Source organism: Ischnura elegans, chromosome 1, assembly GCF_921293095.1.
Source record: "Ischnura elegans chromosome 1, ioIscEleg1.1, whole genome shotgun sequence".
Lineage (NCBI taxonomy): Eukaryota > Metazoa > Arthropoda > Insecta > Odonata > Coenagrionidae > Ischnura > Ischnura elegans.
The window spans coordinates 24,840,720-24,867,860 of record NC_060246.1 but is presented as its reverse complement, the minus strand read 5'-3'; the positions used below and the strand labels follow the sequence as shown (position 1 = coordinate 24,867,860).

The window sequence follows — 27,141 nt, the reverse complement described above, 5'->3', positions numbered from 1 at the left end:
CGCCAAAAACGAGTAAGACGGCCTCAAAAAATAACTTATAATTATTACTCGCACAAAATAACTGTTTTTGAGTCCTAAAAATCATGTTCACAACATTAAAATTCCCAAAATTTTCTAGGGGAGGACCCCCATTTACCCCAGTGTTTTCTTTGCACCCCTTGTATCCAAGTGCGAGACAATCGTTCAAGCATATTTCTGTCGTCTCGTCACCACATTCGCCGAATGCAAGGTTCCCAACCCATAAGTTTGGGTTATCAGTCATCGAGGACATATGGGGCCAGCATCTCCTCGACCAGACTGAAACATCTAAATATTATGGACAGATGGTCCTTGTCTCACTGCCGATAATGAGTTTCTCACATTCTAGGCTCAGATCGGATCAAGCCACCCCCTCCTCTTCCTCCCCTGGTCACTAGGCCCAGATGAACGAGGAATATGGGCAGTCTACAGGTAGACACGAGAGTGGGGTGTTTCTGCCTGCCTCAGTTTCATTTAAAAACCATCACCAACCTCTGTCAATTCAACTTCTTTGAGATCTGATTCGCGTGAATTGCAATTCTTTGGTGTCCTAATCCCAATCTGAGAGACGCTGCCACTTGAGTCTCCCTTCTGTATTGCGGCGATCAAAACAAATGGACCAGTCACTAACTAAGGAGGGGATGCTGAAAACTGTGTTAGAGGGAAGGATTTTGGTTAACTGGGGAAGGGGAATGAAGAGGATAAGTCATTCATCATGAACTATGAAAGCCTTAATACACAATTGGGGAAATCTAAAATAAAACATGGGTATTTCCATGGAAAATTTTCCATTTATTAAATAATAATAAAATTCAGCACATAAATTTGAGTACAAAGCACATAATACCAAAAGTGTCAACAGCAACCACACAACAAAAAGAAAACAATCAGTTCAGATCAATTTGCTTCATCCACATCCCACAGTCTTTCAGTGTTGACTTAGCCATTGATGTGGTATGCAAATGAAGGTACACTTTGAAATCATTCAGCGCCTTCATTACATAAATTTCATGCATTACATCCACAAATATATGCCTATAACAATACTATGCCTATGACATGTCAACCTGAAAAGTGAAATTGATTCTTAAGCAGAGGAAAAGCAAACAGTCACTTGTAGTTAACACAAAAAAAAAAACAATCTAAACACATACCTTCAAATACTCTATGTCAGGTAATACTTCCCACGGGAGTCTGAATAAATTAGCTGGTAAGGGAGTGCAGTGAGAGGATTTGAAATTTGACATATACTTGTTAGCCTAAAATAAAAAAAAGATGGGGTAATGACAGGAATCCAAAGAAATTGAGCATCTTACTATAAATTTTCATGACTCACCAGAAAAAGACTCAGTGAAATTTTCATTTCTGAGTTGTAGTTTTCACCAATGAGCATTGGATAAGAGTTGGAATGGTCATTCACATATGAGATCAGTGAAGCAGTGCATAAATCTTCACTCACGTTGTACTTGTTCCATAAGGATGCTAAAAATATGGATGGGAAAAAAACACACCTAAGAAACAAAGAACATGGAATGCATAGATCATAAGCAATAACCTATACTGAATCCTAGCACCCAATAGCACAAGTCGACCAAGCACTACAAAGCATTCTCTAACAGGAGTTGATCACATGACTTTGCTGCTGTGGAATTAAGGGAATGCTTAACAAAAATAAAAAGTGGAAAAATAACCATAATCTACTAACTTGTCTCTTGAGAGTTTTTACTGCCCATATCAATAAAAATGAGCAAAAACTCATAAATAGATTTGCAAACTTTAGATGGGCCATGAGAAAAACAAACTTGTACTGGAGATGGAAGGGAAGAGAGGCTATTGATGGATCGGAAAGGATGCTGAAAACTGTTTAAGAGGGAAGGATGTTGGTTAAGCAGGGAATTTTTGGTGTTCCCCCACAGCTGAAATCTCATAATCATATTATTAATAATAAATAGTTTTATTCTGATAACTCGGTTCACTAATGATAGTGACCCGAGGAGTTTGTAAGTCTCACATAAACAAAGACAACTTACAAGGAAATGATGGAAAATTAAGGCGGGATCTTAGGTGTAAAACCAACTAAGTATGATTGAAATGCAATGATGTAAACATTCATAATTTTAATGTTCAGCACAATTTCTATTAAAAGAAAATCATATCATATTACTCAGGAATAGATTCAATCTACAATCTATCAAAATTCAAGACACCCATTTACAAGCAAATAACATTAGTTCTTAGGTTTCAGTAAAGCAGACGATGTCTCGGCAAGTTTTAGAAACAAATGTTATAAGAATTTCCACTAGATAAGTACAAACATGATTGAAATCAGAGATGGGTAAAGTAAAAAAAAAAATGGAATTAGGATCAATTATAGTTACTTTTAAAAATTTGTAGTCAGTTACAAGTATCGTTTGCAATTTCAAATACGAACTAGTTACAGTTACAAGTATCGTTACAGCTATTGATCAGATTTTTTTCACGAGGCCTGTATTTACTCCACAATCAGGAGGGTTTTCTTTAACCACGAAGATACTTTTGCAGAAAGGAGGAGAACTGACAAACTTGCTACCATACAAGCTTTTAGCAATTTGAGCGCCATTGTAGAAACTCATGTGTACTTAGTGAGCCACTATGTGAAAATAGATGACATGCTACCAGGTGTAGTATTCGTGCATTATTATTAATAAAAAATAGAGCGATACCTCCAGAGTTCATGCCTCGGAAATATTCTTAGTACACTCATTCATACAGCACAAGCTTTTGGAACTATGTATGTGCCCCAGTAGAGTATATGCCATAAAGTAACAATAACTTTCAGAAAGCGATGAGTTGACAGTTACAAGTAAAAAGAAAATGAAAGGTAACCATTCCAGTTACTCTGCTACAGTTACTGAGTCCCCAACTCTCATTGAAATGTTGGGTGGTAATTCAAGAATATAAAAAAATCAGGCAAATATATCCATCAGGCAAACTTCTGAGAAAGCTATTAGTACTTTATAAAACATGTAAAATATACAAGTAAATAAGGTAATACCTGAAATACACAAATACTTAAATAACTTACAGTAACGTTCTGAGTCCATCCTAAGCCATTCATGAATAACAGGCAAGGATTCATCATCAACAATCAATGGATACCGGTACTTCAACAATTTCAAAAGCAAATTGTTCCCTCGGTTGGACGATGAATCTGATTTACTAATGAATAAATAAAAGGAAACATATAATGATTACTCATGATTATATTTTCCCACAATTTCTGAAAACAACCGTCACACACAATCACATCAATTTTTTTCACAAATCATGAAAACATTATGATTAACATTGAAAATAATTGTTTGAATGTTACTCATTATCAGAAAAAATTATAGTGAAAATTTTCTAATGAAAATAAATGAATGCTAGAGGGTTGAGAAAGGGCTGAGACAAAGGCAATCTTATTCCTCCGTGAAATAGCACATGTATGAAAGATGAACATAAATTAAAGGAGAATGAGGGAATTGAAGAGCTTCATCGTTCACAATCAGATATTACCACCAAATTAAGCGAGCGATTTTCCAGGGATTATGAGCACTAGTTAATTGGACCTTTCATTGTACTATGTTTGATATACCAAAGAATCTATGCAGTGCATTGTAAAATATTAGCATATAGTATAACTACAGTAGACTCTCGTTATTACGAAGTTCACGGGACCGAAAAATCGGAGGTTCGTAATGACGAAGTTCGTAAGAACGTTTCTTTTAGGAATCGTCGAAAGCAATAGTGTATTATAATACGCGGAAAGAAATATAAACAGGAAAATGCGTTTCAGTTTTTCAACAGAAGACTGCGCCATGACGCATTCGAGGGTTGATATCTTCCCGAATACATGAACTCCGATATTCAAACTCGATGCGTCCCAAGACCTTGTTCCTTGGTTGATAAAATTACAGTCCGGCCACCGAGAGTTGTCCAATTACAGACCAAATGGTCTAGGTCTGGGGAGGGGGCAAGGCTGCCATGTAAGAAAGGGAAACGCTTACAAAGTGTTCCGTGAAGAAAAGATCCGGAAGGGACGACGAGCGTCAAGGACCTAGAGGAATAATCACTTGTTCTGTGATTCGAAGAATGGGCTTATTTTGGTGGATCAGGCTTATTTCGGTGTTCGTTTATGCATTTGACAACGTTGTATGACTAGGCGAGGGTGTGAGGTGCGTTTGGGGGACAGCGGTTGGCTTTAAACCCTGCTGGCGCAGGATTATCCGCCCATCCTATTGTGCCGTAATCGGACAACCCTCGCCAGCCGGACTATGTAATTTATCGCAGAGTAAGGTTATCCTGCGGGATGCAACACTGCATTACACGTATGCGCTTACTCAAGCTTGTGGCGAACTGATCTAGCGGGGCCTGCGATGCATTCGGAGCCGAAAAAATAGCTCCCCGCAGTGACGAAGAACGGGCGAAACGTTGAACAGTTCCTAAATTCACTCCATTTTCATTGATACCTTATTCAGATCATGATCACAGTGAGTTTCCCAGCGCCACACCGTGTAGTATCGGCCAAATCGAAAGGCGCCAAATTTGAAATTTGAAAATTTTGAATGCTCGTATCTCTGAAAATTCGTAAATCGAATGTGCATAGGAAGAGGTCTGACTGTACATCCTATATACGAACGGTTATGAGTAGGGCACCCTGACTACACAGGAATGAAGCTAGTTATATGATTTTGCGTGTAAACTGAATAAAGAACCATAATTGACGCTCTTAGGCACAGTAAACGAGAATAACTTAAACGTGGCGCAATTATTGAAACTTAAGTGTAGTGAATATCCACCTAAATACCGTGACTTGTGCGTGCAACTTCGTAATAAAGTTCGTATTGTAACTGCCGGGACCGGGACATAGGTTCGTAATTTCGTAAAAACGAAAATTTCGTAATAACGTTTCTTTTACTATTGCTTGGATAGGCCCTTTCGACGGGACCAACGATTTGCCTTGTAATAACGAGAACTTCGTAACAACGTTGTTCGTATTAACGAGAGTCTACTGTAATAACTTCAGGCTTTACTTTGTGAAACCTCTCCATACTGGAAGTAAGGAAATAAAACTTTGTAAGGTTCACTGTTATTTAATTATGGGCACGACCCGGGTTTCGTAACTTGGTTACATCGCCAGGTGCTCTAGGTCACTTGTGTACTTAGTGTATAAATTTGTGATGCATGCAAGATCAGTCACCTGATGATGTAACCAAGTTACGAAACCCGGGTCGTGCCCATAATTAAATAACAGTGAACCTTACAAAGTTTTATTTCCTTATTAGCATATAGGTTCACATTTTTCCCTGTTCATTTAATCCATGATTCATTGCTTATTGGTGCAATAATAGATTATTTTTATCAGATAGATTGGATTCCTCATATAAAATTATTCTCACATGAGGACATTTTGTACATAACCGAATAGCAAAATGATTAAATAATAATTTTTATTTTTTCACTCTTCCATGATCTATGATAAAAATCTGTTATGACATGGAATTAAAAATGCGTTATTTCCAAACTCAGCACAAAAAATCCTTTAACTATTTACATTCATTCATTTTAAAACAAAAACAGGAATAGAGCAACTCTCAGCCAGGAGTTATCAGCTTAACAACTAATACTAAGAGAGATACAGGAAAATTAGCCAATAGACATAAACTTACTCTGTGCATATAATTTCATCTTCAGTTCTCCTGATTAAATGAATCGGCCCAGGATATTTTGACAGTTGTTCATAAATATTCAAGTTTATGTAGTTCCTTATAGTCATTCTTACCAATGGCCCCCATGATTTAGGCATTATCGGCAATGCCAGAGGCAATATATCATCAAACGTTGCATCAAGTATCTGTAAAATAAATCAAAGGTTACAAGCACTTCTCAATTGCAATTATGTACATATCAAAGAATTATGACAAAGCTCTGAAAAAATATTTTTCTTAGCAGAATATTGAAACAATTTCAACAACTGCCAGAGCTGAATTTAATTATGGTAATCAGTTTCTTGTTAATAGCTAAACATTATTAAAATATAGCAAAGTCTTTCGTTTTATATCAGCTACATTTCATTAAGTAATATACAATAAGTAAGTTAGTACTATACAGATTGATTACTTAAAAAATGACTGAAAAACTGACAACACATTAATATAATAACCTTATTATTTCAAAATTGATTCCTTTTCCACTTCCTTTTTTGTCTATTGCCTTTTCAAAAAAACTATGATAGTGTAAAATAATTATATTGGGAAAAGAAACAAAAAAATAGTTTGTTTGAAGCTTTACATGCCTCACTGACAAGTACCAATCATTAAACTCACCACTCCTTTGATCTCTGGATAATTCATAGCTGCCCAACTTGCAGAATACCCTCCAATGCTCCATCCAAAAAGCACAATATTTTCTGCACGAAATTTGAGGTTGTTGATAGCAAATTGAATTACAGCATCAATTCCCTTCGTTTCTTGATCTGGGAAAGGAACACCCTGAAACAAGGATGGCATTTTAGTAGATACCTTGAATATAATTAACATTGCCAAATCTTCCATAAACAGCCAAACGTCATCATTGATAGAGTTTTTCTCAGCTACGCTTCCTTTGAGTATCATGCCATTACGTGTAAGTATTCACATTCCTACGACATTTGTGAAAAATCCATAACATTTGCAGTAATGACATTCTTGGCACAAAGTTTTTCATAAAGATCATGGTATATGTATCCCCAGAGATTTGAAAATCACACATGGATGGAGTGTTTATGAATTATAGGGAGTTCAAAGTGTGATAACAATAATTTTAAGTATTAACTCTCACCGTGCTTCCACCAAATCCAGGATGATTCCAACCAAAAACAGAATATCCAGCTTCAATAGGGGTGACCATGATACCAATTTCATAAAATCCAGCATTTCCCTCACAGCATATAACCAAGGTATTGCCATGAAGATGCCTAAAAGTAAGGATGAAAAATAATGCCAACTTAGAATGGTACACAATTGAGTGTTTTCAATGTCATCTTCAGTTAACTTCTTATTAATAACGGTGTTCACCGTCACAAAAACCCGAGAAACCTTAGAAGGTTTGTTGGGTTTTTACATCTGGTTAGGTTTTCCATCTCTCCTTCCAACATTTCGACAAGCTACATGCTCATTGTCTCCAGGGATTCAAGAGTCCAAGTGAGTCCGTACACAATTTCTGGTTTATATACATATTACTGGGTTTGGGCAATACATATCTTCTCTCTGAGTCTCCTGCTTGGTTGGGTGTCGCCTCTGACTTTCAGGAGATGTTCTACTGATGTTGTATCTAGTGCCTCTGTTCATAGTACATATTGCCACGTAGCTGAATCTGGATGCTTCTTTTACTATTTGATCCCAGTACCTGTGAGATCTACAAAGAAGTTTCGTGTCCTCAAGTGGATCGCATGATTCTCATAGTACTGTGGGAACATCCCCTGAAAGTCAGAGGTGACAGACGACCAATCGGGAGACACTGAGAGAAGATGTTCACTCAAACCTGCATGTAAAAAAAGTATATAAACCAGCAATTGTGAAAGGAATACCACTTGTATTCCTGAAGATGACGAGCACGCCACTCAAACGAATGTAAGAAGAGATGGAAAACCAATGTGAAACATGAGAGATCTTCACTAGCATTGTTCGCTGGGAAAGCATTACATATTATGTACCCTAATTAATAATGTTTAAGAGACCTAAAATTATTTACTTTGTAAATCAGCGTGCCCTTAGAAATAGCATAACATGCATTAGTCATCAGGCACGCATAAGAATATGCACTATCACCTAACGTGGGTATGATTTTCAAATCTAGTCCTGAGCAATGAGGCCTGAAGAGGTATCTCTACTTATAAATTGCTAATTAGTGTTATCAAATAATGAAACCATTGTATCCACTACATAAGATTGTAAATTGAAAAATCAAATACAACCATTATATCCATCACTCATCATCCATATAAGTACCCATCATAATTACTGTCACAAATCAAAACTTTGTAAAATTCAATCTTATTATTTCAAAATTGATTCCTGTTCCACTTCCTTTTTTGTCTACTGCCTTTTCAATAAAAACTATGATAGTGTAAAATAATTATATTGAGAAAAGAAACAAAAAGAATATTTTGTTTGAAACCTTCAAGTTCCTTTTGTTTCACAAATCAATACCCAACTATGTATGCATGGACATTAAAAATTCTTGAAAGAGCGACTTGAGATATCATGTTGAATAAGAGTTCATATTTGAGCAAATCATCTTGACTAGAACATTAACAATTAGTCATTTATAACCAGAAATCAACCTTAAAGCCACTATTATGACCTTGTCAAATCAACTGCAGGAAATATGCATATAGTTCAATCACTTTGAGAGTTCGAATTGAACAAAAAAAACTCAAAAAATTACATTAAATAGAAGTTGGACATTTACAGCAATTATTACCGTATAAGCGTATGTAAGAGGTGCACCTTTTTTCCCAGAAATTGCAGCCGAAAATGGGGGTGCACCTTTTACACAAACTTCGTATTTCCCCACCTCCCCTTCACCAGTCGCAAGTCCAAGGGGAACTGAGTGGCCTTGGTTTTCAGCGTGAGTCAGTCATCTGTAACCTTAGATCAAAAACATGTGGCAGGCAGGGGAGTTTCTCCCTTAGACGTATTTTAAAACTGCTCCGGTATGCTTTTCTTGCTCATTAGCATCGTGCCGTCACGTTGGTACCTCAGAGGTGAACATGGAAAAGATCGCGCAGGGTTTTTCGCTCCTGAGGACACGCTAAATTCACTACCATGAGTGGGCATCCCGCACCATTTATATTGCAAATAGTAATCGCAAATCAAACGTAGAGAAACACGTAGCTTTGAAGGACAATACCTGGTTAATAGTCAACATCTGTCTTGCCGAGTAATTTCCATTACTTTAAGGACCTGATTTTTCAAAAATCATCTTCATGCGCTATTATGAGGATTATTGCAACTGAAAATTATATTTGCGTCAAAACCTGCGGTTTAAAAAATTCGTAATGTAAGAAATTGGAAATGCTTATAAGTGAAGAGCACTGAAGGAAAGGTCGAGGGGAAGGAGCGCACTCCCTCCGTCTTTCAAGCTACGAGCGGAGGAGCAAGGGAAAATCAGGTCCAATCTTGCATGTGACATAGTTGCCTTCAAAGTGAAGGGGCGAAGGCGCAGCAATGTGATATACGCAGTTTGCATTGCTTGAAGTTTCCAGTCCGTCTTGTCTTATTTGAATGCACTCATGCTATGCTTAAAAAACTTAAATACTGTCAGATATGCGTCGCGTTAAGTCTCATTCTTGTTTGAACCTCGTGCGTGTCATAGAATCACACCATTGCCGAAAGCTATCGAGATATCTTCAAGCTCGGTAGGTGACTCATCCTAGCATTTGGCCTCCAGAAACTGGGAGAATTGAAGCTGGTAGACTGAAAAAGGTCAGTTAGTGAGACGGGGTAGGGATGAAACACATTTCCATTGTTTCCGTGAAATTTGATATTTTTCTTTGAGGCAAGTGATTTATGGTCTCAAGTATATAGGCAAGTGATGTGGGGTCTCGGAAAGGAAAAAATGGCCGAGGCATTGGCTGATGGAGGGCCGAGTGTGGTTCTGTGAAATCTATGACGTGATTATTATCCTACGGCACTGAGACTCCCCCGATTGTTGTCCAATCTCTTGGGAAGATTCACACTATGTGCCGGTCGTGTTTTGCCTTAAAATTTTCCACGGCTGCAATTTTGTTGCAATACTCCTATGAGAGCGTTTAAACAAAATTTTTCGTGAGTTGGACAAGCATCGTAGAGCAACGGCTTATGCAAAGAGAGGATCGGGACTCTTTCTACTCATTCTAATGGGATGTTGCAGTCACAAAAGCATTGATTTAAAATTTTGGATTCAGATTCTATTTCTTCCACGAATTTGGATCCGAAGTATAATGTGAAGGGCATTAACCGTGGATATTTGGATCCGAGGTTTCCGATCCAACTATACCTAGTAAGCATCATAAGTTAAGGCTACAAATGAATACCTTCTTATCTCCGAGCAGCATACGTATCGTGTAAATTTAGCTGAAAAAATGCTGCGTAAATTTTTAGTGTTGAAAGAGGAAAATTTGATAACTGTCAAAAGGTCAGGCATACGTCTGCAACACCGCACAATAGGTTAAAAAAATGCCGCAAAATTTTTTTTCTTTAGCTATGATGCTCAAAATAAGGGTGCATCTCTTACATGTGCTTATACGGTACTTCACAGGGAGGCATATAATTTAAAAAAATAAAATCTGTTGCATATCTCCTCTACCACTACATAGCCTTGTTAGGAAAATAGGTGAAATGTAGCTGAGATTCAAGAATATCTGGACTTTTTTAGAACACTCATGTTGTTAGGCAAAACCTAGTCAACAAGTTCAGATGGAAAAATGTAAGAAAGAGAAATATAAGAGACAAGGTCTGGGGACTGAGAATAAGGAAATATGCAAGGATAACCGAAACCATGGAATACATACTTCCCCCTCTGATCCACAAACATAGTATCTATGTTATTGCCATCTCTGGTCTGCAGCTTATACCTCACAGCATCGTTTTCTTCCACCAACTTCGACCTCCCTTGTAACAATGGCTCAACTGGAAATATGAAATTAAAACAGTGATTAAATATAAATAAATCTCTTTATAGAAAATACTCTTTAGACTCTTAACTAATAACTTAAATAGACTCTTATGAGTAATCCTAAGTTAACTCATCAGGTCATAATAAGAGAATAGATAAGTAACAAAGAATGATGAAATTGAAATTATGAATGAAAATACATCCATTGGCTAATAAATACAACAAAACCTATGGCAATAGATCAAAAAACTTAACTTGGTTTCCAAGTAGTAGTTATGATGAACTTTCCTTCCTAACACAACGAAATGACTTTTGAACTAAGTCCTTCTTTCTTTAGAGGGAAATAAGGACAAAAACCTTCAATTCAATGCAATGGATGTACATATTATTGTATAGAAGAAAAGAGAGCAACTCAGATCTTACATAAAAACATTTGCAGAATTGATGAAGAACCAGGATAGGCAAGCTTAATGCCAAACGTGTGAGCCACAACATAACATATCAACTGCAAGGGCAGTGATACAATCCTGTCAAATGTAGATCTTGTCTGCTGCTGCTCCACACATAAGCGATGCAAGGTTTCTTCACTGAGATAGGGAAAAAATAGAAGGGAAACTTTTAGCAATATATTCATGAGTAATAAAGTTATCAAAACTACTTCAAGTGCATTAACTCAACCCATTTAAAGATGATTACACTGTAATTTTATCCATTTCAGATCAGATTCATAAATCAAACAAAGGGAATAAATGTAGGCACAAGAGAAGATCATAGTTTGCTATAGTTGAGCTGCTTTAATCGGCTGAACTCTCCACTCTGATCAGGTTTCTATCATGTTCATTTTTTGCTGAGATAACAGCTTCACATAATTTCAAATTAGCAAGAGCATGTAATAAATACATCCTCTTGAAAGCACTTGATAGAGGTCTCTAAGAAAGAACAATTTTTTGCAGTTTCTCGCCCAGATTTTCTATAATTGTCCCACAAAATCATGCTTCTTATCTCATCAAAATTCGTTTTTTTTTACAATCATACATTTATTGGTGATTCTTACTAAATCTGAACACAGCCTTAGAACTCTCCAATATTTTGTATAGAATGAAATTTGTCACCAGCAATTTTTTTGATGCAAAGGTGCAGTTGCTTTTTACCAGTGTTGTTGAGTAAAGCCTATTATCTCGGATATTTTTATCAAAACATAATCCTTACATGGAAAACCGGACAGTCACGAATTATAGGAACCAATTTGCCCTCAGCCTGCTTTCAAAGACCCATTCAAAGAGATAAAGTCATGAGATACTTTATAGGATTAGGATTTCAAGCAAAGTCAAGCAACTCATAACATGAAATTTGATTATCAATGATGAGTGTTTTGTGCATTGAAATTATTCACAACTTAAGGATACAATAATATTTTTTTCAGAAGAAATCCCTAAGATTAATGCTACTTGCTGGCATAACTTTTTACGAAAAACTCTTTGCTGTCACCTTCCTACACGGATTCGAGTCCTGAGGCTTAAGACTATGAAACAACCCCGGGAACCATCCTGGCACTTTGAGAGAAGGGTTATATTTTCATGGAGTAATAATGGTCAAGGATATGAATAAAAACATGATAAATACGTTCATAGTTACCCATCATCTATATGATACCATTATCTGCTAAGAGCTTTCAACATTCGATTCAATTACTATATCATAAAGCCAGGAGTAGAAATGAAACAAAACGCTTTAGAACTGGGAGGGTACCCTGGCACATATATTTAAAAAATGGTGCGATTTTAGAATTCGTGGACTAAAAACGTGTGACTTGGTGAGAAAATAATTACAAAAAATCCCCAAGTTCGTGCGACAATGGATGCCTGTGTCCCTTGCTTGTCATGATTACTCACTCTAGGTCCACTCTGTCAGCATGTAAGGGGACAGAGTGAAGATCCACAGGACTGAGGAGTGCCGCCAAAATCAAGCAAGGTGGCATGGAGGTGGGGACATGTAGCTGGTGCCTTTAAGGCAGCCTTCCGTCACAAAGGAATCAAGGTATGACAAAATGGTTGAAAATTTTGTCCAAAGGGATTTTAAAATATCATTTTTACCTTCGAAAACATTTTATCCGGGTCAAAACCTCAACATTCAAAATAACTGTGCCTTTAGCCACCTCAGGCATAGCTATTCGTCATTGCATGAACCTGGGGATTTTTCATAATTTTTTTCTCACCAATTCGCACATTTAGAGAGCACAAATTCTTAAATCGGACTATTTCTTAAATATAAGCACCAGCCTACCTTGAGGGTGGCTATTTTGAAGAAATAAAGCTTTCAATACTATTGGATTATGAGGAAACAGGCTTACTTAATGCTCCCTGGAATGCACAGTTTCTAGGTCAGAAGATAGCAAACCTTAAAACATTTTCCAAAGTATTTTGCCAACGTAAATGTGTAGATCCTAAAGTGCTGGTCACTTGCTTGGATCTACTGTTGGTAAAAAAAAGTGATTGCTGTCCATTAAAGGAGGTGGCCATAGAAAAGAGGTGGAATTTATAATATGTACTAAAAAGGGAATACGTTCAGTTCCAGGGAAAAGTCGCCATCAAGGGTGATAGAAGTTGGGGCAGTCTAAGCTGTAATGACCAATGTGCAGGGACACTCATTAGCAAGAGATGCACAATCAGGGGCGCAGCTAGGAATTAAGGCTGGGGGGGAGGGGTTTAGGTGCAACTAATACCTGGGTGTGTGGGGGTATACTATACCCACCAGGATAATCGGTAGGTGCGAGATTAATGAATTGCGTACTTTTAAAGATAAATGGCTCAAAATGGTGAGTTTTACGGCTTTCTGAGGGATATTTTATTCATCCTTACACTATTTCTTTTAGCAATATCAATCCAATTAAGTAAAATGGATTAAAATTAAAAATTTCTCTGAGCTCTGGGGGGGGGGGGGGGGTCCTCCAAACCTCCCCCCTCGCTGCGCCATGGTGCACAATTATACTGAGCCTTCTGAACGTGGAATAGTTTACTTTTTACTGCAGTTGCTAAAGGAAATCCATTTTTAAAGGTCAGCTTCCTGGAGACCTTTAAATATTCACATCCCATGAAGAAATAAAAAGGCAAGCACCCAGTTCTACGAATGATAATCAGGTAGACTAATTTGGGGCTAAAATTAACAAAAGAACCTCAATTACCTGGAATTTTCAGGGGAAGAATGACACCAAACCCATTAATTTAAATGATTCAATAATAGTAATCTTAATAAAATATCAAAATCAGCTCATAACATGTATCTTCATTACTAAGAAAATTGACTAGAGTACAAAAAATTACTAATTTCCTTATTTACCTCTGAATGTCACTCCATTTGAATTCTACCGGCCATGCAGAGAAATCAAAGTCATACTTAGCAAGTGCTTTCTGAAATGCGAATCGCAATTGATCATGTTAAAAAAATCTTAATTCCAAAATGGAGAAATATCAACAAAATAGCCAAGGAAATAACATATCACCTTAGTGTCTTTGTTCAAGTCTCTCCTGGCTGCTTGCAGTGCAGTCAGGAATGTAATATACATAGGGTTTTGGGATCTTGCTAATCCCCTCATACAATAGGAGGCAGCAATTATAACTCCAACACCAGTCAATACTTTTACCATACTAATTACTCCATCAATGAGTAAGTACCCTCTTCTATACAAAAATGTAGCAATAAACGGTGACGTATACAGACTGATTCCCCACATCAATGATATCTGGAAAAAAAAAATAAAAAAAGAGAACTTGATAGTTACACCAATATGAATAATGAAAGGACTGATTGCTGTAATTTAAATCAGTCTATATTTTCCCAAAATATCAGGTCTATGCAACACTTCTCAATAAGTACAAAAAATGAGCACATGTAATACTGAAATTATGATTCATTAGCACACGCTATGACACTAAAAAATTTTCTGGGAGAGAAAATATTGCAACCGAGCAATGAAAATGAAATGTTATGCTTACATGAAAAATGAATCTCAACATCTTTATGATAGCAAATGATTATCGGCCTAACACATAGCACACATGTATTAAAAGGTTAAATAGCTGACTAAACTAGCTTAAGCTGATGATTCAGGTATACCAACCTAAATATGAATAATGTGTCTTATGAAAATGAAATTTTATTTATTTCCTTTTTCAGTGATTCTTTGTAAATACATTGATCAAAAAGATACACCATACCCACACTGGGGTAGGATTTCACAATTTTATATCTCAATAGCTCACTGACTATAATTTAATTTGCTTTTACGAATCATGATTTTTTTAAAACTTGAGCTTTCTGCTGAGTATTAGACAATAAGTTAATAGCTTGCTTGCCTTTCTTTACATTAGGTCGAAAATATATGTACTTAGATACTTATTATGAATATTTCTTACAATTTTCAGAACCAAAAGAATATATATAAGTAAATGTTAATGTAAATATGCGCTACAACATACTGTGAAATAAAAATGGTGGTGTTTTTACTGCCACTATGAGTATTTCAGGTTTTACTTTTTCCTGTCTCTGTGAGGTGGATTTTTGATGTATACTGTAAGATCAGGCAACTCTTCAGGATGACTTAAACAAACTAATGAATTGGGTATCGAGAAACGGGATGGAAATAAATGCAAATATGTTAACTTCAGTAACAGAAGAAAATGCGGAAACATAAATTATGAATTTTCGGGTAATTTAACTCCAAAATCAAACAGCTTTAATTATTTAGGAGTCCATTTATCTAAGAATTTAGGATGGGGTTTAAACCTCGAACACACGATCAAAAAATCGTTTACAATATTGCACTGCGTGATAAGAAACTTCAGAGGAAGCACCAAGGCCACCAAAGAAATGGCCTATACAACCCTAGTACAACCAACATTAGAGTATGCAACTCTTGTTTGGGACCCAAATTTAAAAGGAGAGGTGAAGAAATTGGAGAAGGTGCAGAGAAAAGCTGATAGGTATGTATTAGGAAAGCACGAGAAAACGGAAAGAGTTTCAGATATGCTCAGAGTTCTGAGATGGGAAAGTTTACAAGAGAGGAGGAAAAGAAGCAGGCTATGTGGCATGTTTAGAATAATAAGTGGGGAAAAAGCATGGAAAGAGTTTGGAAAGGACATTACAAAACCTTGCTTTGTTGGAAAAAATTATCACCAGTTCAAGATAAAGTGTCGATCACAAAGGACAAATGCAAAGCAGTTCTTCTTCTTGAATAGGACCACAAGGGATTGGAACGACCCACCAGCAAAACTATATGAGCCCTTTCTGAAAATTTTACATACTATTTTTAAAAAGCGGTTGAAGAGGTAGGGGCCAAGGGTTTCTTAAAATGCTTTCTATTGTCTCTGCATCATATGTTCATGTTACCACCAGGCCAATGGCCTACTTGTAACAATTTAATAATAATAAGTGTATCCATACATCCACGATTTCTCGCCAGAAGAACTCAAGAATACTTATAAAGAAAGTGCAGCGCACATAATCAAGACATTTATTTTCACAAAGGACATACTGAGTTACAACAATTAAATAACATAAGTATGTACAAGATACACAGACACTGTAGGAGATCATACTATTTTTCACATTAATTTATTCATTATTATAAATCACAACAAGCAAGGAAATCACCTAAAAACAAGGCACCACAAATACTGCAATTGACTTAATCTCGAAAAAAAACGCTTAAACAATTCAAAGGTAATCCCGAACTTGTCAACCTAATACCACAGACGTCCATCTATATAACACCCTAACAGATGTACATAGGGTGCTAGCATCACTTTCTTGACGAGAGAATTGCAGAAATAGTGAGACATATTCTTGCTGGGCTCTTTATAAGTTCACAAATCAATGTGTTCAAAGACTGGAGACGTTCTTACCAAAGTCACCCATTTCAGCTGTTAACTGATTCAACTACAGAAAAAGTCGCAATTTATGGAGAACAAACACAAAAAATTTCACGATATACCACCAGATGAAAACGAAATAGGATCCTAGATGTATAACCAAGGGAAAAGTTGAGTGTGAAGTTGACACCATTTTAAATAGTATCTACGCAGTGTTGCAAATTTAGTATTGTTAGGTTTATATGACCTGCGATGGTCAAAAAAGTTTCATAATAGTTTTTAGATAAGTAAAAGTAATGATAAAATAACAAATAGGTTTTAATGGGCTACAAAAGGCTTATTATAAAGACATACTATCGTAAGACTTTCTAAAAACAGGAAGGGGTTCACACCACTACAACAGAAATAACTTAATACTCACAGACTCAATTACTCGATCACCCCATTTTTCAAGATGACTAGGCTCATACGACATACCCTAAGACCAAGAAAGATTCATAAAACATATTAGTAAAATCGATAAAAGAGCAAACGAGGGGAGAGGGAAGCGAAATATCAAAATGACAGTCCGAAATAGGATATTTGCTTCTGGACAAATTAGCACACATGAAACAGTGTAAACTATTGCGTTTATATTAAAGTACAAACCTGTAACCTTCCATCGCCATACATTCTATACAGTTTAGGACTAAACATACACTGCCAGATCAACCTGAGGGAAGCCATCTTTCCCTGATATGAACAATTGAGTTATGAAATTCCCAGACCACAACAAAAAAAGAAAGAAATATGGAATGCGCATTAAGGACGTAAACACAGGTGACTACCAATATTTGTTATTTCCTACTTCATGGTGAATGAGTGTGGTGGAAACTGACGTAAAGCTTCTTCATGTGTGTTATCTAGTCAGGGGAAATTTCGGAAGGTAGTTTGAAAAAATTGCAAGCATGTATTCATTAATAATTTTGACCTAATTTAGGTGGCAGATCTGTGTGCTGCATTCCGAAAACATTGGGAAGGCAATGAGTTTCTTAGTTAGGCACTGGGATTCAATTCAAAGCTAGAAAATTATAGGACAAGTTTTTGTTGCCTTATAAATTGTATATAATAGAATATACTGTGACTTTAAGACGGGAAGTAACTACTTGTGTCCAGAAGTAATGAATTCCCAATGAACACTTCCGAATTCAACTATACTGACTGATTCAAACTCAGTGGCATTCGCTCACAATAGAAGAAACATGAGCTATACTAGGTAAGTCACTGGTGGCTTTAATTGTTTTAAGTGTGGTGAAGATAAATGTTTAACTTTTGAATTGGTGTGTACCACTTCCAGAATTTGAATTTATACCCCAAGTCAATGGAGTTACCATTTAGTTACTTCTAACTTGAACCCATATTTATCATAATATCTCCATTATTGCTTGCGTAATGCGTTGAATTCACTTTGTGGCCTTCGCATTCTCGAATGTCGCAACTTCATAGCTTGTGTGTGAAAACTCACCTGTACAATTTAGTTTTCTAATAAAAATTCAAACCCATCCTCTTTCTTATAATGCTAATGAGTCTTGACTAAACGTAATGTAATTATCAATTGCATTTCTATATAGGAAGGAAGCGCTGGTAATTACTGAGCAGAAGAAGAGGGAATGTAATACTAAAGCCTTAAGAATAGTCGAAAGCATGCTAGAAGATTGCGTGCAGCCAGACTGGTTCCTAGAAAATGTGAGTACGATATGGATGGTCATCCACGAGCGTAGTGACATTGCTATTGAGGCCAATAATATGGAAATTATCATAATCCTTTTTCACTTAGTGAGCATAGACAAACCAATTCATGTGCAGTAAGTAATCACCAGCTCTCCTCAAAATAACCAAACCACACACTCCACGTTGATTTTAATTTCCTACAAGGCAGTGAAATCAATGGGGAATATGTGGCTCATATGAGGGGAATATGAGGAACGGCCTTTTTATGTTTCAGCTTGCCACTGATATCAAATCTGTTTGGAGTTAATGATTGTTTTTGGGCATTTATTCATTCTTGATGCAACAAATTCATATTTTAGGGGCTGAGGGTGCATAATCAAAATCTGCCAGTATAGCCATCTTGTGGCCTTAAGACAGCATAACAAGAATGCCCAGAATCCTCTTTCATTGTGGAAGGATGCCAGAAAAATGATTAAATTAACATAAATGGCCTTCTAGGCTTTTCCAAATGTAGGTAAAAATGGTACATATTGTCTGTTGCAAAACTGAGAGGGGACAATTAGGCTTCCATATTGGCTCATATTGATAGTATGAATATTTTTTTGGTTGTGTATGAAGCCAACATAAGTTATTATTTGTAGTATACCTTTAATAAGGACCACACCTAGGACATGCCTAGATGGCAGAGCCAAGCTTTATTCCTTTAAAACATATGACACTCATGATGTACACTTTAACAACTACACGGCATCCCTTCCGAGTACATAAAGCAGCTGATTAATAGAGTGGCATAGATGGTCTCTCAAAATTGCATTTAGAGAGAGAGGGGAGAGAGATTAAAGAATGCACACCAGAATAATAGATTCAGTAATGAAATGTAAAGTTCCTGTGTTCAGCTGCAAATTTTAACACAAGAATCGCAAAATATAACACCTCTTTACATCATAATGGAGGGGACCAAAAAAAAACAGCTAACCATTGGCCAACTCAGAGCCTTTTCTGCATTGGTGTATGTATGTAATTTAATGTTTTTAGAAAAGTGAATTCATTGACCAACACCTAGGAAATGAACCTGCGTGAAAGAGAGGCTAAGGAGATGGCATTGCCCAGTGGCACTCACTTCTAGTAGGAATGAATATAATAGTCACTAACTGGCCCAAAGCAGTAGATCAGTGATCAGAATTTCAGACACAATGAGTTGGACCCTGAATGTCTGAAAGCATATTACATTATCATGAAGTATGTTTTATTTGCTACTGTAGTCAGAGTTCTCATTGATTAAAAGTAAATATGCCCTTAATAAGTTTAATTATCTTGAGATTAAAAACACTCGAGTGATAATTTGCATTTTATAGTTGTGCCGGAATTATGATTGCTTGCAAATTTATTTCAGCTCCAGTACATATCCCAGTCTCATTTCCAAGATGTCATCGAAGAAAGGGCAATTTCAAAACAATGTGGCTATCCTCTATGTTGCCAACCATTAGGAAAAATTCCAAGCCAACAGTTCCATATATCTGTTAAAACAAACAAAGTTTATGACATAACGGAGAGAAAGGTGAGTGAAGTTGTTGTTTTGTTTTACTAATACATAATCCTTTTCAATATTTTTCAAATAGTGTATTAATGTTTGGTTTTTCAACAAATTTGTCTTCATAAATAGCACTTCTGCAGCAACAATTGTTATAAAGCTTCATCATTTCTCAAAGAACAGCTTCTTACAAGCCCTGTTTGGCTGCGAGAAAGTGAAACTATTCCTACTTTCAAGTTACTTCCACCAAGATCACCTGGGTAAATATTGTTCAGTGTTTTTAGATTTCCATAAATAACTAGTTTTTAAGTATTAATTTTACATTATTTCTATTCTTTTTAGAGGACACTTGGGAAAGGAAGTCGAATTTGACTACAAAGTTATTACTACAGTTGAATCCAATACAGATGAGCAAGACAATAAGGCGTTTCCAGCTCCAAATTCCTGTGATGACCAGACTATTCCTTCTGTGACAGTGGGAAGTGATGAAGAAATGGGTCCTAACCCACAAAAAGTGGATTTAAATGAAAATAGTGAATTAGGAGCAAAAAGCGAAGACTTGAGCAAAAAGCCTCAGACAGTTGAAAAGTCTGAGCAACAGGGTAATCCAAAAGATCTTCATGATAAAGCTTTGAAAAAGAAGGTTAAGACTACGAAAAATAAGGAGAAACCATTGAATCCTAATTTTGTCGGAAGAATAGAGCAGTGCTTTAGTGAATGGTTTACCCTGGACTCCTTGATATTTATATATGGAAGTGAAAGGGCAAAATCAATAATGAAAGATAAAGTAGATGGCTTTAAAAGTTACAGCCAACATGGGCAGTTTACCATGGACCCTGTGATGGAAAAAAGGTATTCTGCTTTGTGTAAGAAACTAAATTTATTGGATATGGAGGATAATTTAGAGAGTGATGAAGTCATCAGAAAGGACAGTAAGCCTTTACCTAACATTGAACAGCTGAGAGAAGATGCAAGGAAAATGGAAATAAAAGTGAGAGAGTTCTACAGAGGAAACACAGTTATCAAATTCAAAGATGAATGCAAAAGTGATGAAGTTATCGACAGTTCAGGAATTCCTTTGGTTGATTTACATGCACAAAATGCTCTACGCAGAAGAATAATTCTTGATCGTCTGCGGCATGTGTAAGTGTCAGAAGTCAAGATCAATTATTTTTTAATTTTACCACATAATCTTAAATGGTAGCTCATTTATGTTTGGTTGCTTAAAAATTAAAATCAAGCCTTTAAATTTCCTTTTTGATTTGAAATGGATTATGCTATTGATAATGTGGCATCTCAATCAAGCTCTTAATGGTTCAGAATATTCATTACATATAATTCAAATTAAAATCATGTGCCACTCATTTGTCATGCTTGTTCAATACTTTCAGATTGCCAGATTTGCTGAGAACTTTGGGGATGACTTCAATGGATGTCAGTGAGGATGTGCGTGGTTTGTTTATGACATTTTCCTTAAAGGCCGATAACATCATGTTCAAACCAGCTGAATGGAACCTCATTGGCCTAATCATCTTAAAAATGTAAGATTCATGGAATTTTTGTTTTTAGCTTTAATATTTTCCTTCTTGTGTTAGTATCCTTTGCCACCTTCCAAAACCCCTAGTATCATGCTCACCCTGTCTATGTCTTACTTATGATTTCTCCGCAAGTCCTCTATACCAGATAGTCGACTTGCCCTACATCTCAGTCACTGATTGTCACCCATATTTTAGCTTTACACCTTACCCTACTTATCAGGCTCATCAACAGGGTTCCCACTCAACCGTTAAAACCGTGAATTTCGTCTACCATGAAAAAACTTGGAAATAGCTGTGAATTTCATCTTAAAACCTTAAAAATCTCTCAAACTTGATTGTAGAACTACGATTGACTCATCACAAGAAAACTTGATACGTCGATCATGTTTCAAGGTCACTGTCCACGCATTTATCTGCACACGTATATTCGAAGTGCAATAGGGTGGTTTCCTTCATCAAAGAAAACGAAAGGCATTGATTGCGATTCGTTACCCACCATTACTGTATTCATAATATACAAATTATTTCGTTTTAGAAATACCGGTTTAAACGAATGGCAATGGTCCATTTTTATCCTCATTTGAAAAGGGCCAGATTGGCGCCCATGCGATGCCACTCCACGTGACGTCACAGGGACCTAGTTTCTATAGGAGAAGATAGGAGTTATACATCGTCCGAGATTACCAATGCATGCATGAGGCGCAGAGCTCAGGGAAACATGTCTTAATAATCACCTATTAAAACTGGCTAAGGTCGGAAAGTTTTCTTCGTTTGATAAGGTATTAATAAACCTTTTTTAAGCCAAGCGCTACCAGGCAGCAAGGTACTCAGCTATCCGCTGGCATCCTGCGTCCTATCAGCGCTCAGAGCCTCGATCAAGGTCACCTCACAAGACGGGAGGGGGAACCAGAAATACGTCACACGGAGAGATTTCCTTACCCGTCGCGTTTTCGCGCGCTTGAAAATTTTCACTTTTCATTTAATCGCGAAAAATAGATATCGTCATTTAAAAATCTAAAAGCGTGAAGTACGTACTCCAGGAGAAATAATCTTTCGATTTAGGCAATAAAAAAATAATAGGAAACCACCCTATTATTGGTCCGCGTGCCATGACGACACATTGATCTAGAGCGTGTGATTGGAAGACGGGTAAACTAAGTGCTCATTAACTCTGGTGAAAAATCTGACACTTCCCTATCACCCTGCTCCCTCCATTTTCCCACTCTCAACCTTTAGCTGGACCTGAATTTTGCTATGGATGGGTGACATCAGGAGAGAGAGAGAGAGCACTTCCATTGCTACGTTTGCATTCACGGTGCCTGTTGCAGTTGATAAATTTTTAGTTAACTTGCGGCCAGTGATTGTTACGTCATCAATATTTCTGCCTAAAATGGCTTATCAACAGACCGTGAATTTGGCGACATTTAGACCGTGAAAACCTTGAAAAACAGTGACGGCGCTAGCAGGTGCGGGGCTAGGGGCGAACCTTCAGTGCGGGGCCCTTCACTTAAAATATTAAACTCTATACCCCATCTACAAACTCGAGCATTTTGAATCCCTACCACTCTCTGGCTAAGTATGTGTTCCCCTCCCAAATTTAGACTTCGTAATTACGCCGTTATGATACCATCACGCAGTTGAGTTCAAAATAGTATAATACAAATTAAATTTATAATTATATTTATTCATAAAATTACAACGTAAAATAAACATAAAAAGCGCTCTTTTTACTTTAAATTACTGCATTATTATTCCTTTTTCATAATATTATTTTTTGTCTTGCACGGACTTAACAATACAGTAATAGTTGAAATTGCGTTTTCAAACTATCGTATATTTTAATTTTTTTTCACGAACGCGGGGCCCCCCAAAGCGCGGGGCACGGGGCAGTCGCCCCGCCCTAAGGGCAGCTCTGTTGAAAAAAAAACGTGAATTTTATAATTTAGTTAGAGTGGGAACCCTGATCAATAGCTTGTACTATTTTTAACGCGATACTTATGATTTTCACGTGCATATATCTCAGGGTGTCCAACGACCGGGAAAATCAGGAATTGTGGGTGAATTTTTAGTCCCTGGTGTAATGCATGAATTATTCATGAACTTTTGCTCAAACAGAGAATTTCAAAACCTTTTATTTCAAATTCATTTCACATAAAATTTTGATTGTACAATACCCATTTTCTGGCCTGTGTGTCATGTTTGTCATGCGTTTGTTGTAACTTTAAATGCAGTAGCTTAGCAGAATTTTTACAGTCACATCAAAGGAATGTCAGACAAGGCAACATAATCAAAATGTCTTGCACTCTTGACTCAAGTAAGATTCAAAAACACGAAGAATAGAATGCCAGGTGACATCAACATCTAGGTACAAGGCTGAAGCAGCTTCTTCGCTAGCATTGAATAAATTTGAATGTGAATTACAATGTATGTTAACTAACCTATTCCTTGTTCTTGAAAATACATAAATGTAATATTATTTAAAAGTTTTGAATTTTTGTGTGCTTTAAAAGTCTTATTTATCACAGTAATTATGTAATATTAACCTGGAATTTTGAAAATTTGTGCATAAATAGGGAAGTGCACTAACTTTTTTTTATTGCTGAATTTGAAAGTTTAGCCTAAAAAAGAAACATTAGTATAATCACTTTTATTTCCTGCAACTGGGGTATGCACTTTAAAACGTTTTGAAAGTCGGAAAATTTCATGTTGCGCTGAAACACAGTGCCTCCATCTTGATTGAGATGTGACGTCACAAGGCAGTAGTCACCAGTGGAGTATCGCTGTATTCCGTCGCCTTCTTTAGCGCGGCGACAGTTTCCGGGAATCGGTGGAGTTTCCTTCCTAAAAATGTCGTCTAGTACCGAAAACATGAATTCAAAATAGAATTATAATTTTTTTTTGATACAAATTTCATCTCGACGTCGAAACAAAAGCCTGGAGAAGATATTCATTCCTGTGCCTTAAGCACAAGCTATACGGAATAAATGGTTCAAGGCTGCTCCTGACTTTTACCTATCGATGATATTCTGTTTTGAAGATCATTTGAAGGTGTTGTAAGATCAAATTGATATTTATATTATAATAATTTACTTAATAGGTACCTCAGTCACATCAGAAAGTGTGTTGAGTCAAAATATAGCATCTTCCGCGTAGACCTACGTAATTTGTAAACTGAAAGTAGTTTGGTTAAAGAATTATGGCGCGACTGTTATTTTACACGACCGGGCAAAATGCGTACTTTGCCCATGATATGTGCATATATGATAACAAACGATTTTTGTTAAAGTTAATCTTTATTTGTTGAAATTAGTACATTTATAAGTGATAAAGATATAAAGGTACACGGCAGGTCGCGCGGCGTAATTTGTACTCCACTGGTGACGGGTTCATCTTGCTGATCTAAAAAATTAACTACAATACCTCCAACATTGAAAACTCGCGATATAGGCAGTCAAAGTACATTGTAGGAATACACGAGACCATTCTAACCCAGAATGCACGTACAATGTTGAAACCCTTGGTTTTCAAAGATTGACGTATTTTATACGCCAGCGCGCCCGGTCCAGGGTTATCAACTTTCATTTCATCCTATTTGTTAATTGAAATTATATTTCGGAATGGTTATTTTAGCACTGCTACTGAGGTTAACTGGTAGGTACTGAGTACAAGGTACTGAGGTAGGTACTGAGTAAGTAAACTCCCTTTGGAGTAATGTGAATTACAATTGTTCGAGATATATGGCATTTTATATTCGCTTTGTGTTCTTATTAATTATGTCTGTACGCATATTGTTGCTTGCCGCGAGCATTTAATGGTATGTGCTCTTGCAAGAGTGGTTTTCATTTTTAATGTGGAAGTTGGTCAGTATAAGCAAAGAAAAAATTAACATTTTAGCGCACACCAACGCTTGTAGTCATCATATCTCTGCGTTTGTAATGACACTGCTAAAATACCTAAACGCCATTATGATGATACAAAAATTGACTCATGTCAATGATTGCTGCAATTATAATTAATGATAAACTTGACGCCGTATGATCACAATGAAGAGAACAAAAAATAATGCCATAATGTAGTCTTGAACCCTGGTCCTTAGGGTGGGAATCTTTCGTTCGTACACGCTACAACTACCCCAACCGACCCATTGAGTAACGGAGGATATTTTGAATTTATATATATGACTTGTGAAAAGTAACGCATGAAAATTAATTAATTACAGCCTAACTAAGGCCCTAATTGAAAAAGATGGAGCAAGGCACGTGGTCTCCCCTTGTTAGCCTTAACGTCTCGCATTTCTATGGAGCGTTGAACCTGTCCTCCTTTTTCAAAAATTCATTGACCATAAATACATCAAAGTTTGGTATACCATTTATAAATCGTTGGAATTTTCCTTCTCCCAACCAAGATTATCTTTTCTTGAACCCATCCTGGACAGCGAACCATTGCAACAACCAGCCAGCACGGAAATAAGACTAACATCCCATGATTCTAGTTGCGAAGGGCGAACGTTCCGGCCGGCGTGAATACATACGCAACGAATAAGTCTTGCAGCAAACGTCTGAAATAGGTTTATTAGTTTGACTCGGTTCTTACAAAAAAAGTTTTGGCATTATGAACGGCATTGTGCCAAAATATACCCAGCGAAAAATAAATACCATCATCTATTTATTAAAGATTCAATGTGCTATTCGTACTACTCTTTCCAAACTTGAAGTTGACACGTAAATGAATATTAATATATTACGCAATGATGAAGTCATTTACTCAAAAGAGAAGCAGCCACATATATATTCTGAAGATATTTTATGACAGCAAAAAACGGATACCCTCAAATTCAGTAATTTTTCTATGCAATAACAGTGGTAGAACTAAACGGCGTAGAAGCTGCCTTCTGCTACTGCCTTGTGACGTCACGGCCAATATTCAACATGGACACCCGTTTTGGCGGCCTTTGAATTTTTCCATATTTCGGACGGTCATCTCGAATCAAGTATTCACTATTAGGATTTAAACTGTGGTTTTACGACATTATGTTATTCTGAACTCTAATTTAAAAAATGTGTTTGGCGCATTTGAAACACTAGTGTACTTCCCTATTTCTCTACTTTGATTGGCTAGATTACTTGACACCTTTCTGTATCTACCTACCTGCTAGCTGGTAACTCTGCTACCTGCTAGCAGCCTGCTTCATAGCTGCACTCAAAGCCTCGCCCCATTGTCACCTCACGCGGTGGCAGTGGGAACCAGAAATACGTCACATGGGCTTTTCCCAGCATTTATACTGAGCCGTCACATTTTCGTGCACTTGAAAATTTTCACTTTTCATTTAATCATGAAAAATAGATATCGTAGTTTATAAAATCTAAGAGCGTGAAATGCGTACTTCAGGAATAATGATCTTTTGATTTAGGCAATAAAAAAATGATAGGAAATCGCCCTATTATTTAACCTACTGTATTTATTGACTAAGCATTTTTAGAACGTGTTATCTCTTGGAAATATGTGTGTATGCCTAAAAATTTTTCTGGAAATATATTTTTTATACATAAAAGGCATATTTAGGAATGAATCTAATCTCGTCATGCCTTTATGTGATTATGTCAAGCTACAGACTGGAATCTGACTGTTATTTTTTCTTTCAGGCTGTCTTTCAGGAATGCAAAAGTTAAAACTTTGATGGAGACAAAACTGGCACAAAAATATTGTTCAATGATGCTAATGGCTTTCCAGCTGGATTATGGGTACTTGGATCGATTGCTTGTATCATTATGTGAGGCAGACTCTTTAATGAATGTAACTCAATAAAGTGTGGTTGTGA

General features: G+C 36.6%; 2 protein-coding genes across 3 annotated transcripts; one reads left to right on the top strand and one right to left on the bottom strand.

The window, feature by feature from the left end:
* Positions 1 to 789: 789 nt before the first annotated feature.
* LOC124157461 (phosphatidylserine lipase ABHD16A) lies at positions 790 to 17,284 on the bottom strand. The gene is made up of 13 exons (XM_046532194.1): positions 17,193 to 17,284; positions 16,966 to 17,022; positions 14,177 to 14,416; positions 14,014 to 14,084; positions 11,101 to 11,264; positions 10,574 to 10,691; positions 6,859 to 6,994; positions 6,366 to 6,530; positions 5,709 to 5,893; positions 3,083 to 3,216; positions 1,355 to 1,500; positions 1,173 to 1,277; positions 790 to 1,085 (listed from the first exon to the last, which is right to left on the bottom strand). The coding sequence occupies exons 1-13, from the start codon at positions 17,268 to 17,270 to the stop codon at positions 1,071 to 1,073; spliced, it is 1,614 nt and encodes a 537-aa protein (XP_046388150.1). The 5' UTR covers positions 17,271 to 17,284; the 3' UTR covers positions 790 to 1,070.
* On the top strand, positions 17,277 to 27,141 carry LOC124157467 (RNA polymerase II subunit B1 CTD phosphatase Rpap2). 2 transcript variants are annotated; one of them, XM_046532213.1, is made up of 8 exons: positions 17,277 to 17,363; positions 17,524 to 17,799; positions 18,155 to 18,269; positions 19,648 to 19,812; positions 19,918 to 20,045; positions 20,128 to 20,928; positions 21,177 to 21,326; positions 26,966 to 27,141. In XM_046532213.1, the coding sequence occupies exons 2-8, from the start codon at positions 17,786 to 17,788 to the stop codon at positions 27,126 to 27,128; spliced, it is 1,536 nt and encodes a 511-aa protein (XP_046388169.1). In that variant the 5' UTR covers positions 17,277 to 17,363; positions 17,524 to 17,785; the 3' UTR covers positions 27,129 to 27,141. The 2 variants fall into 2 exon arrangements, with proteins under 2 accessions (XP_046388169.1, XP_046388162.1); XM_046532206.1 differs by having other exon boundaries at positions 17,346 to 17,437.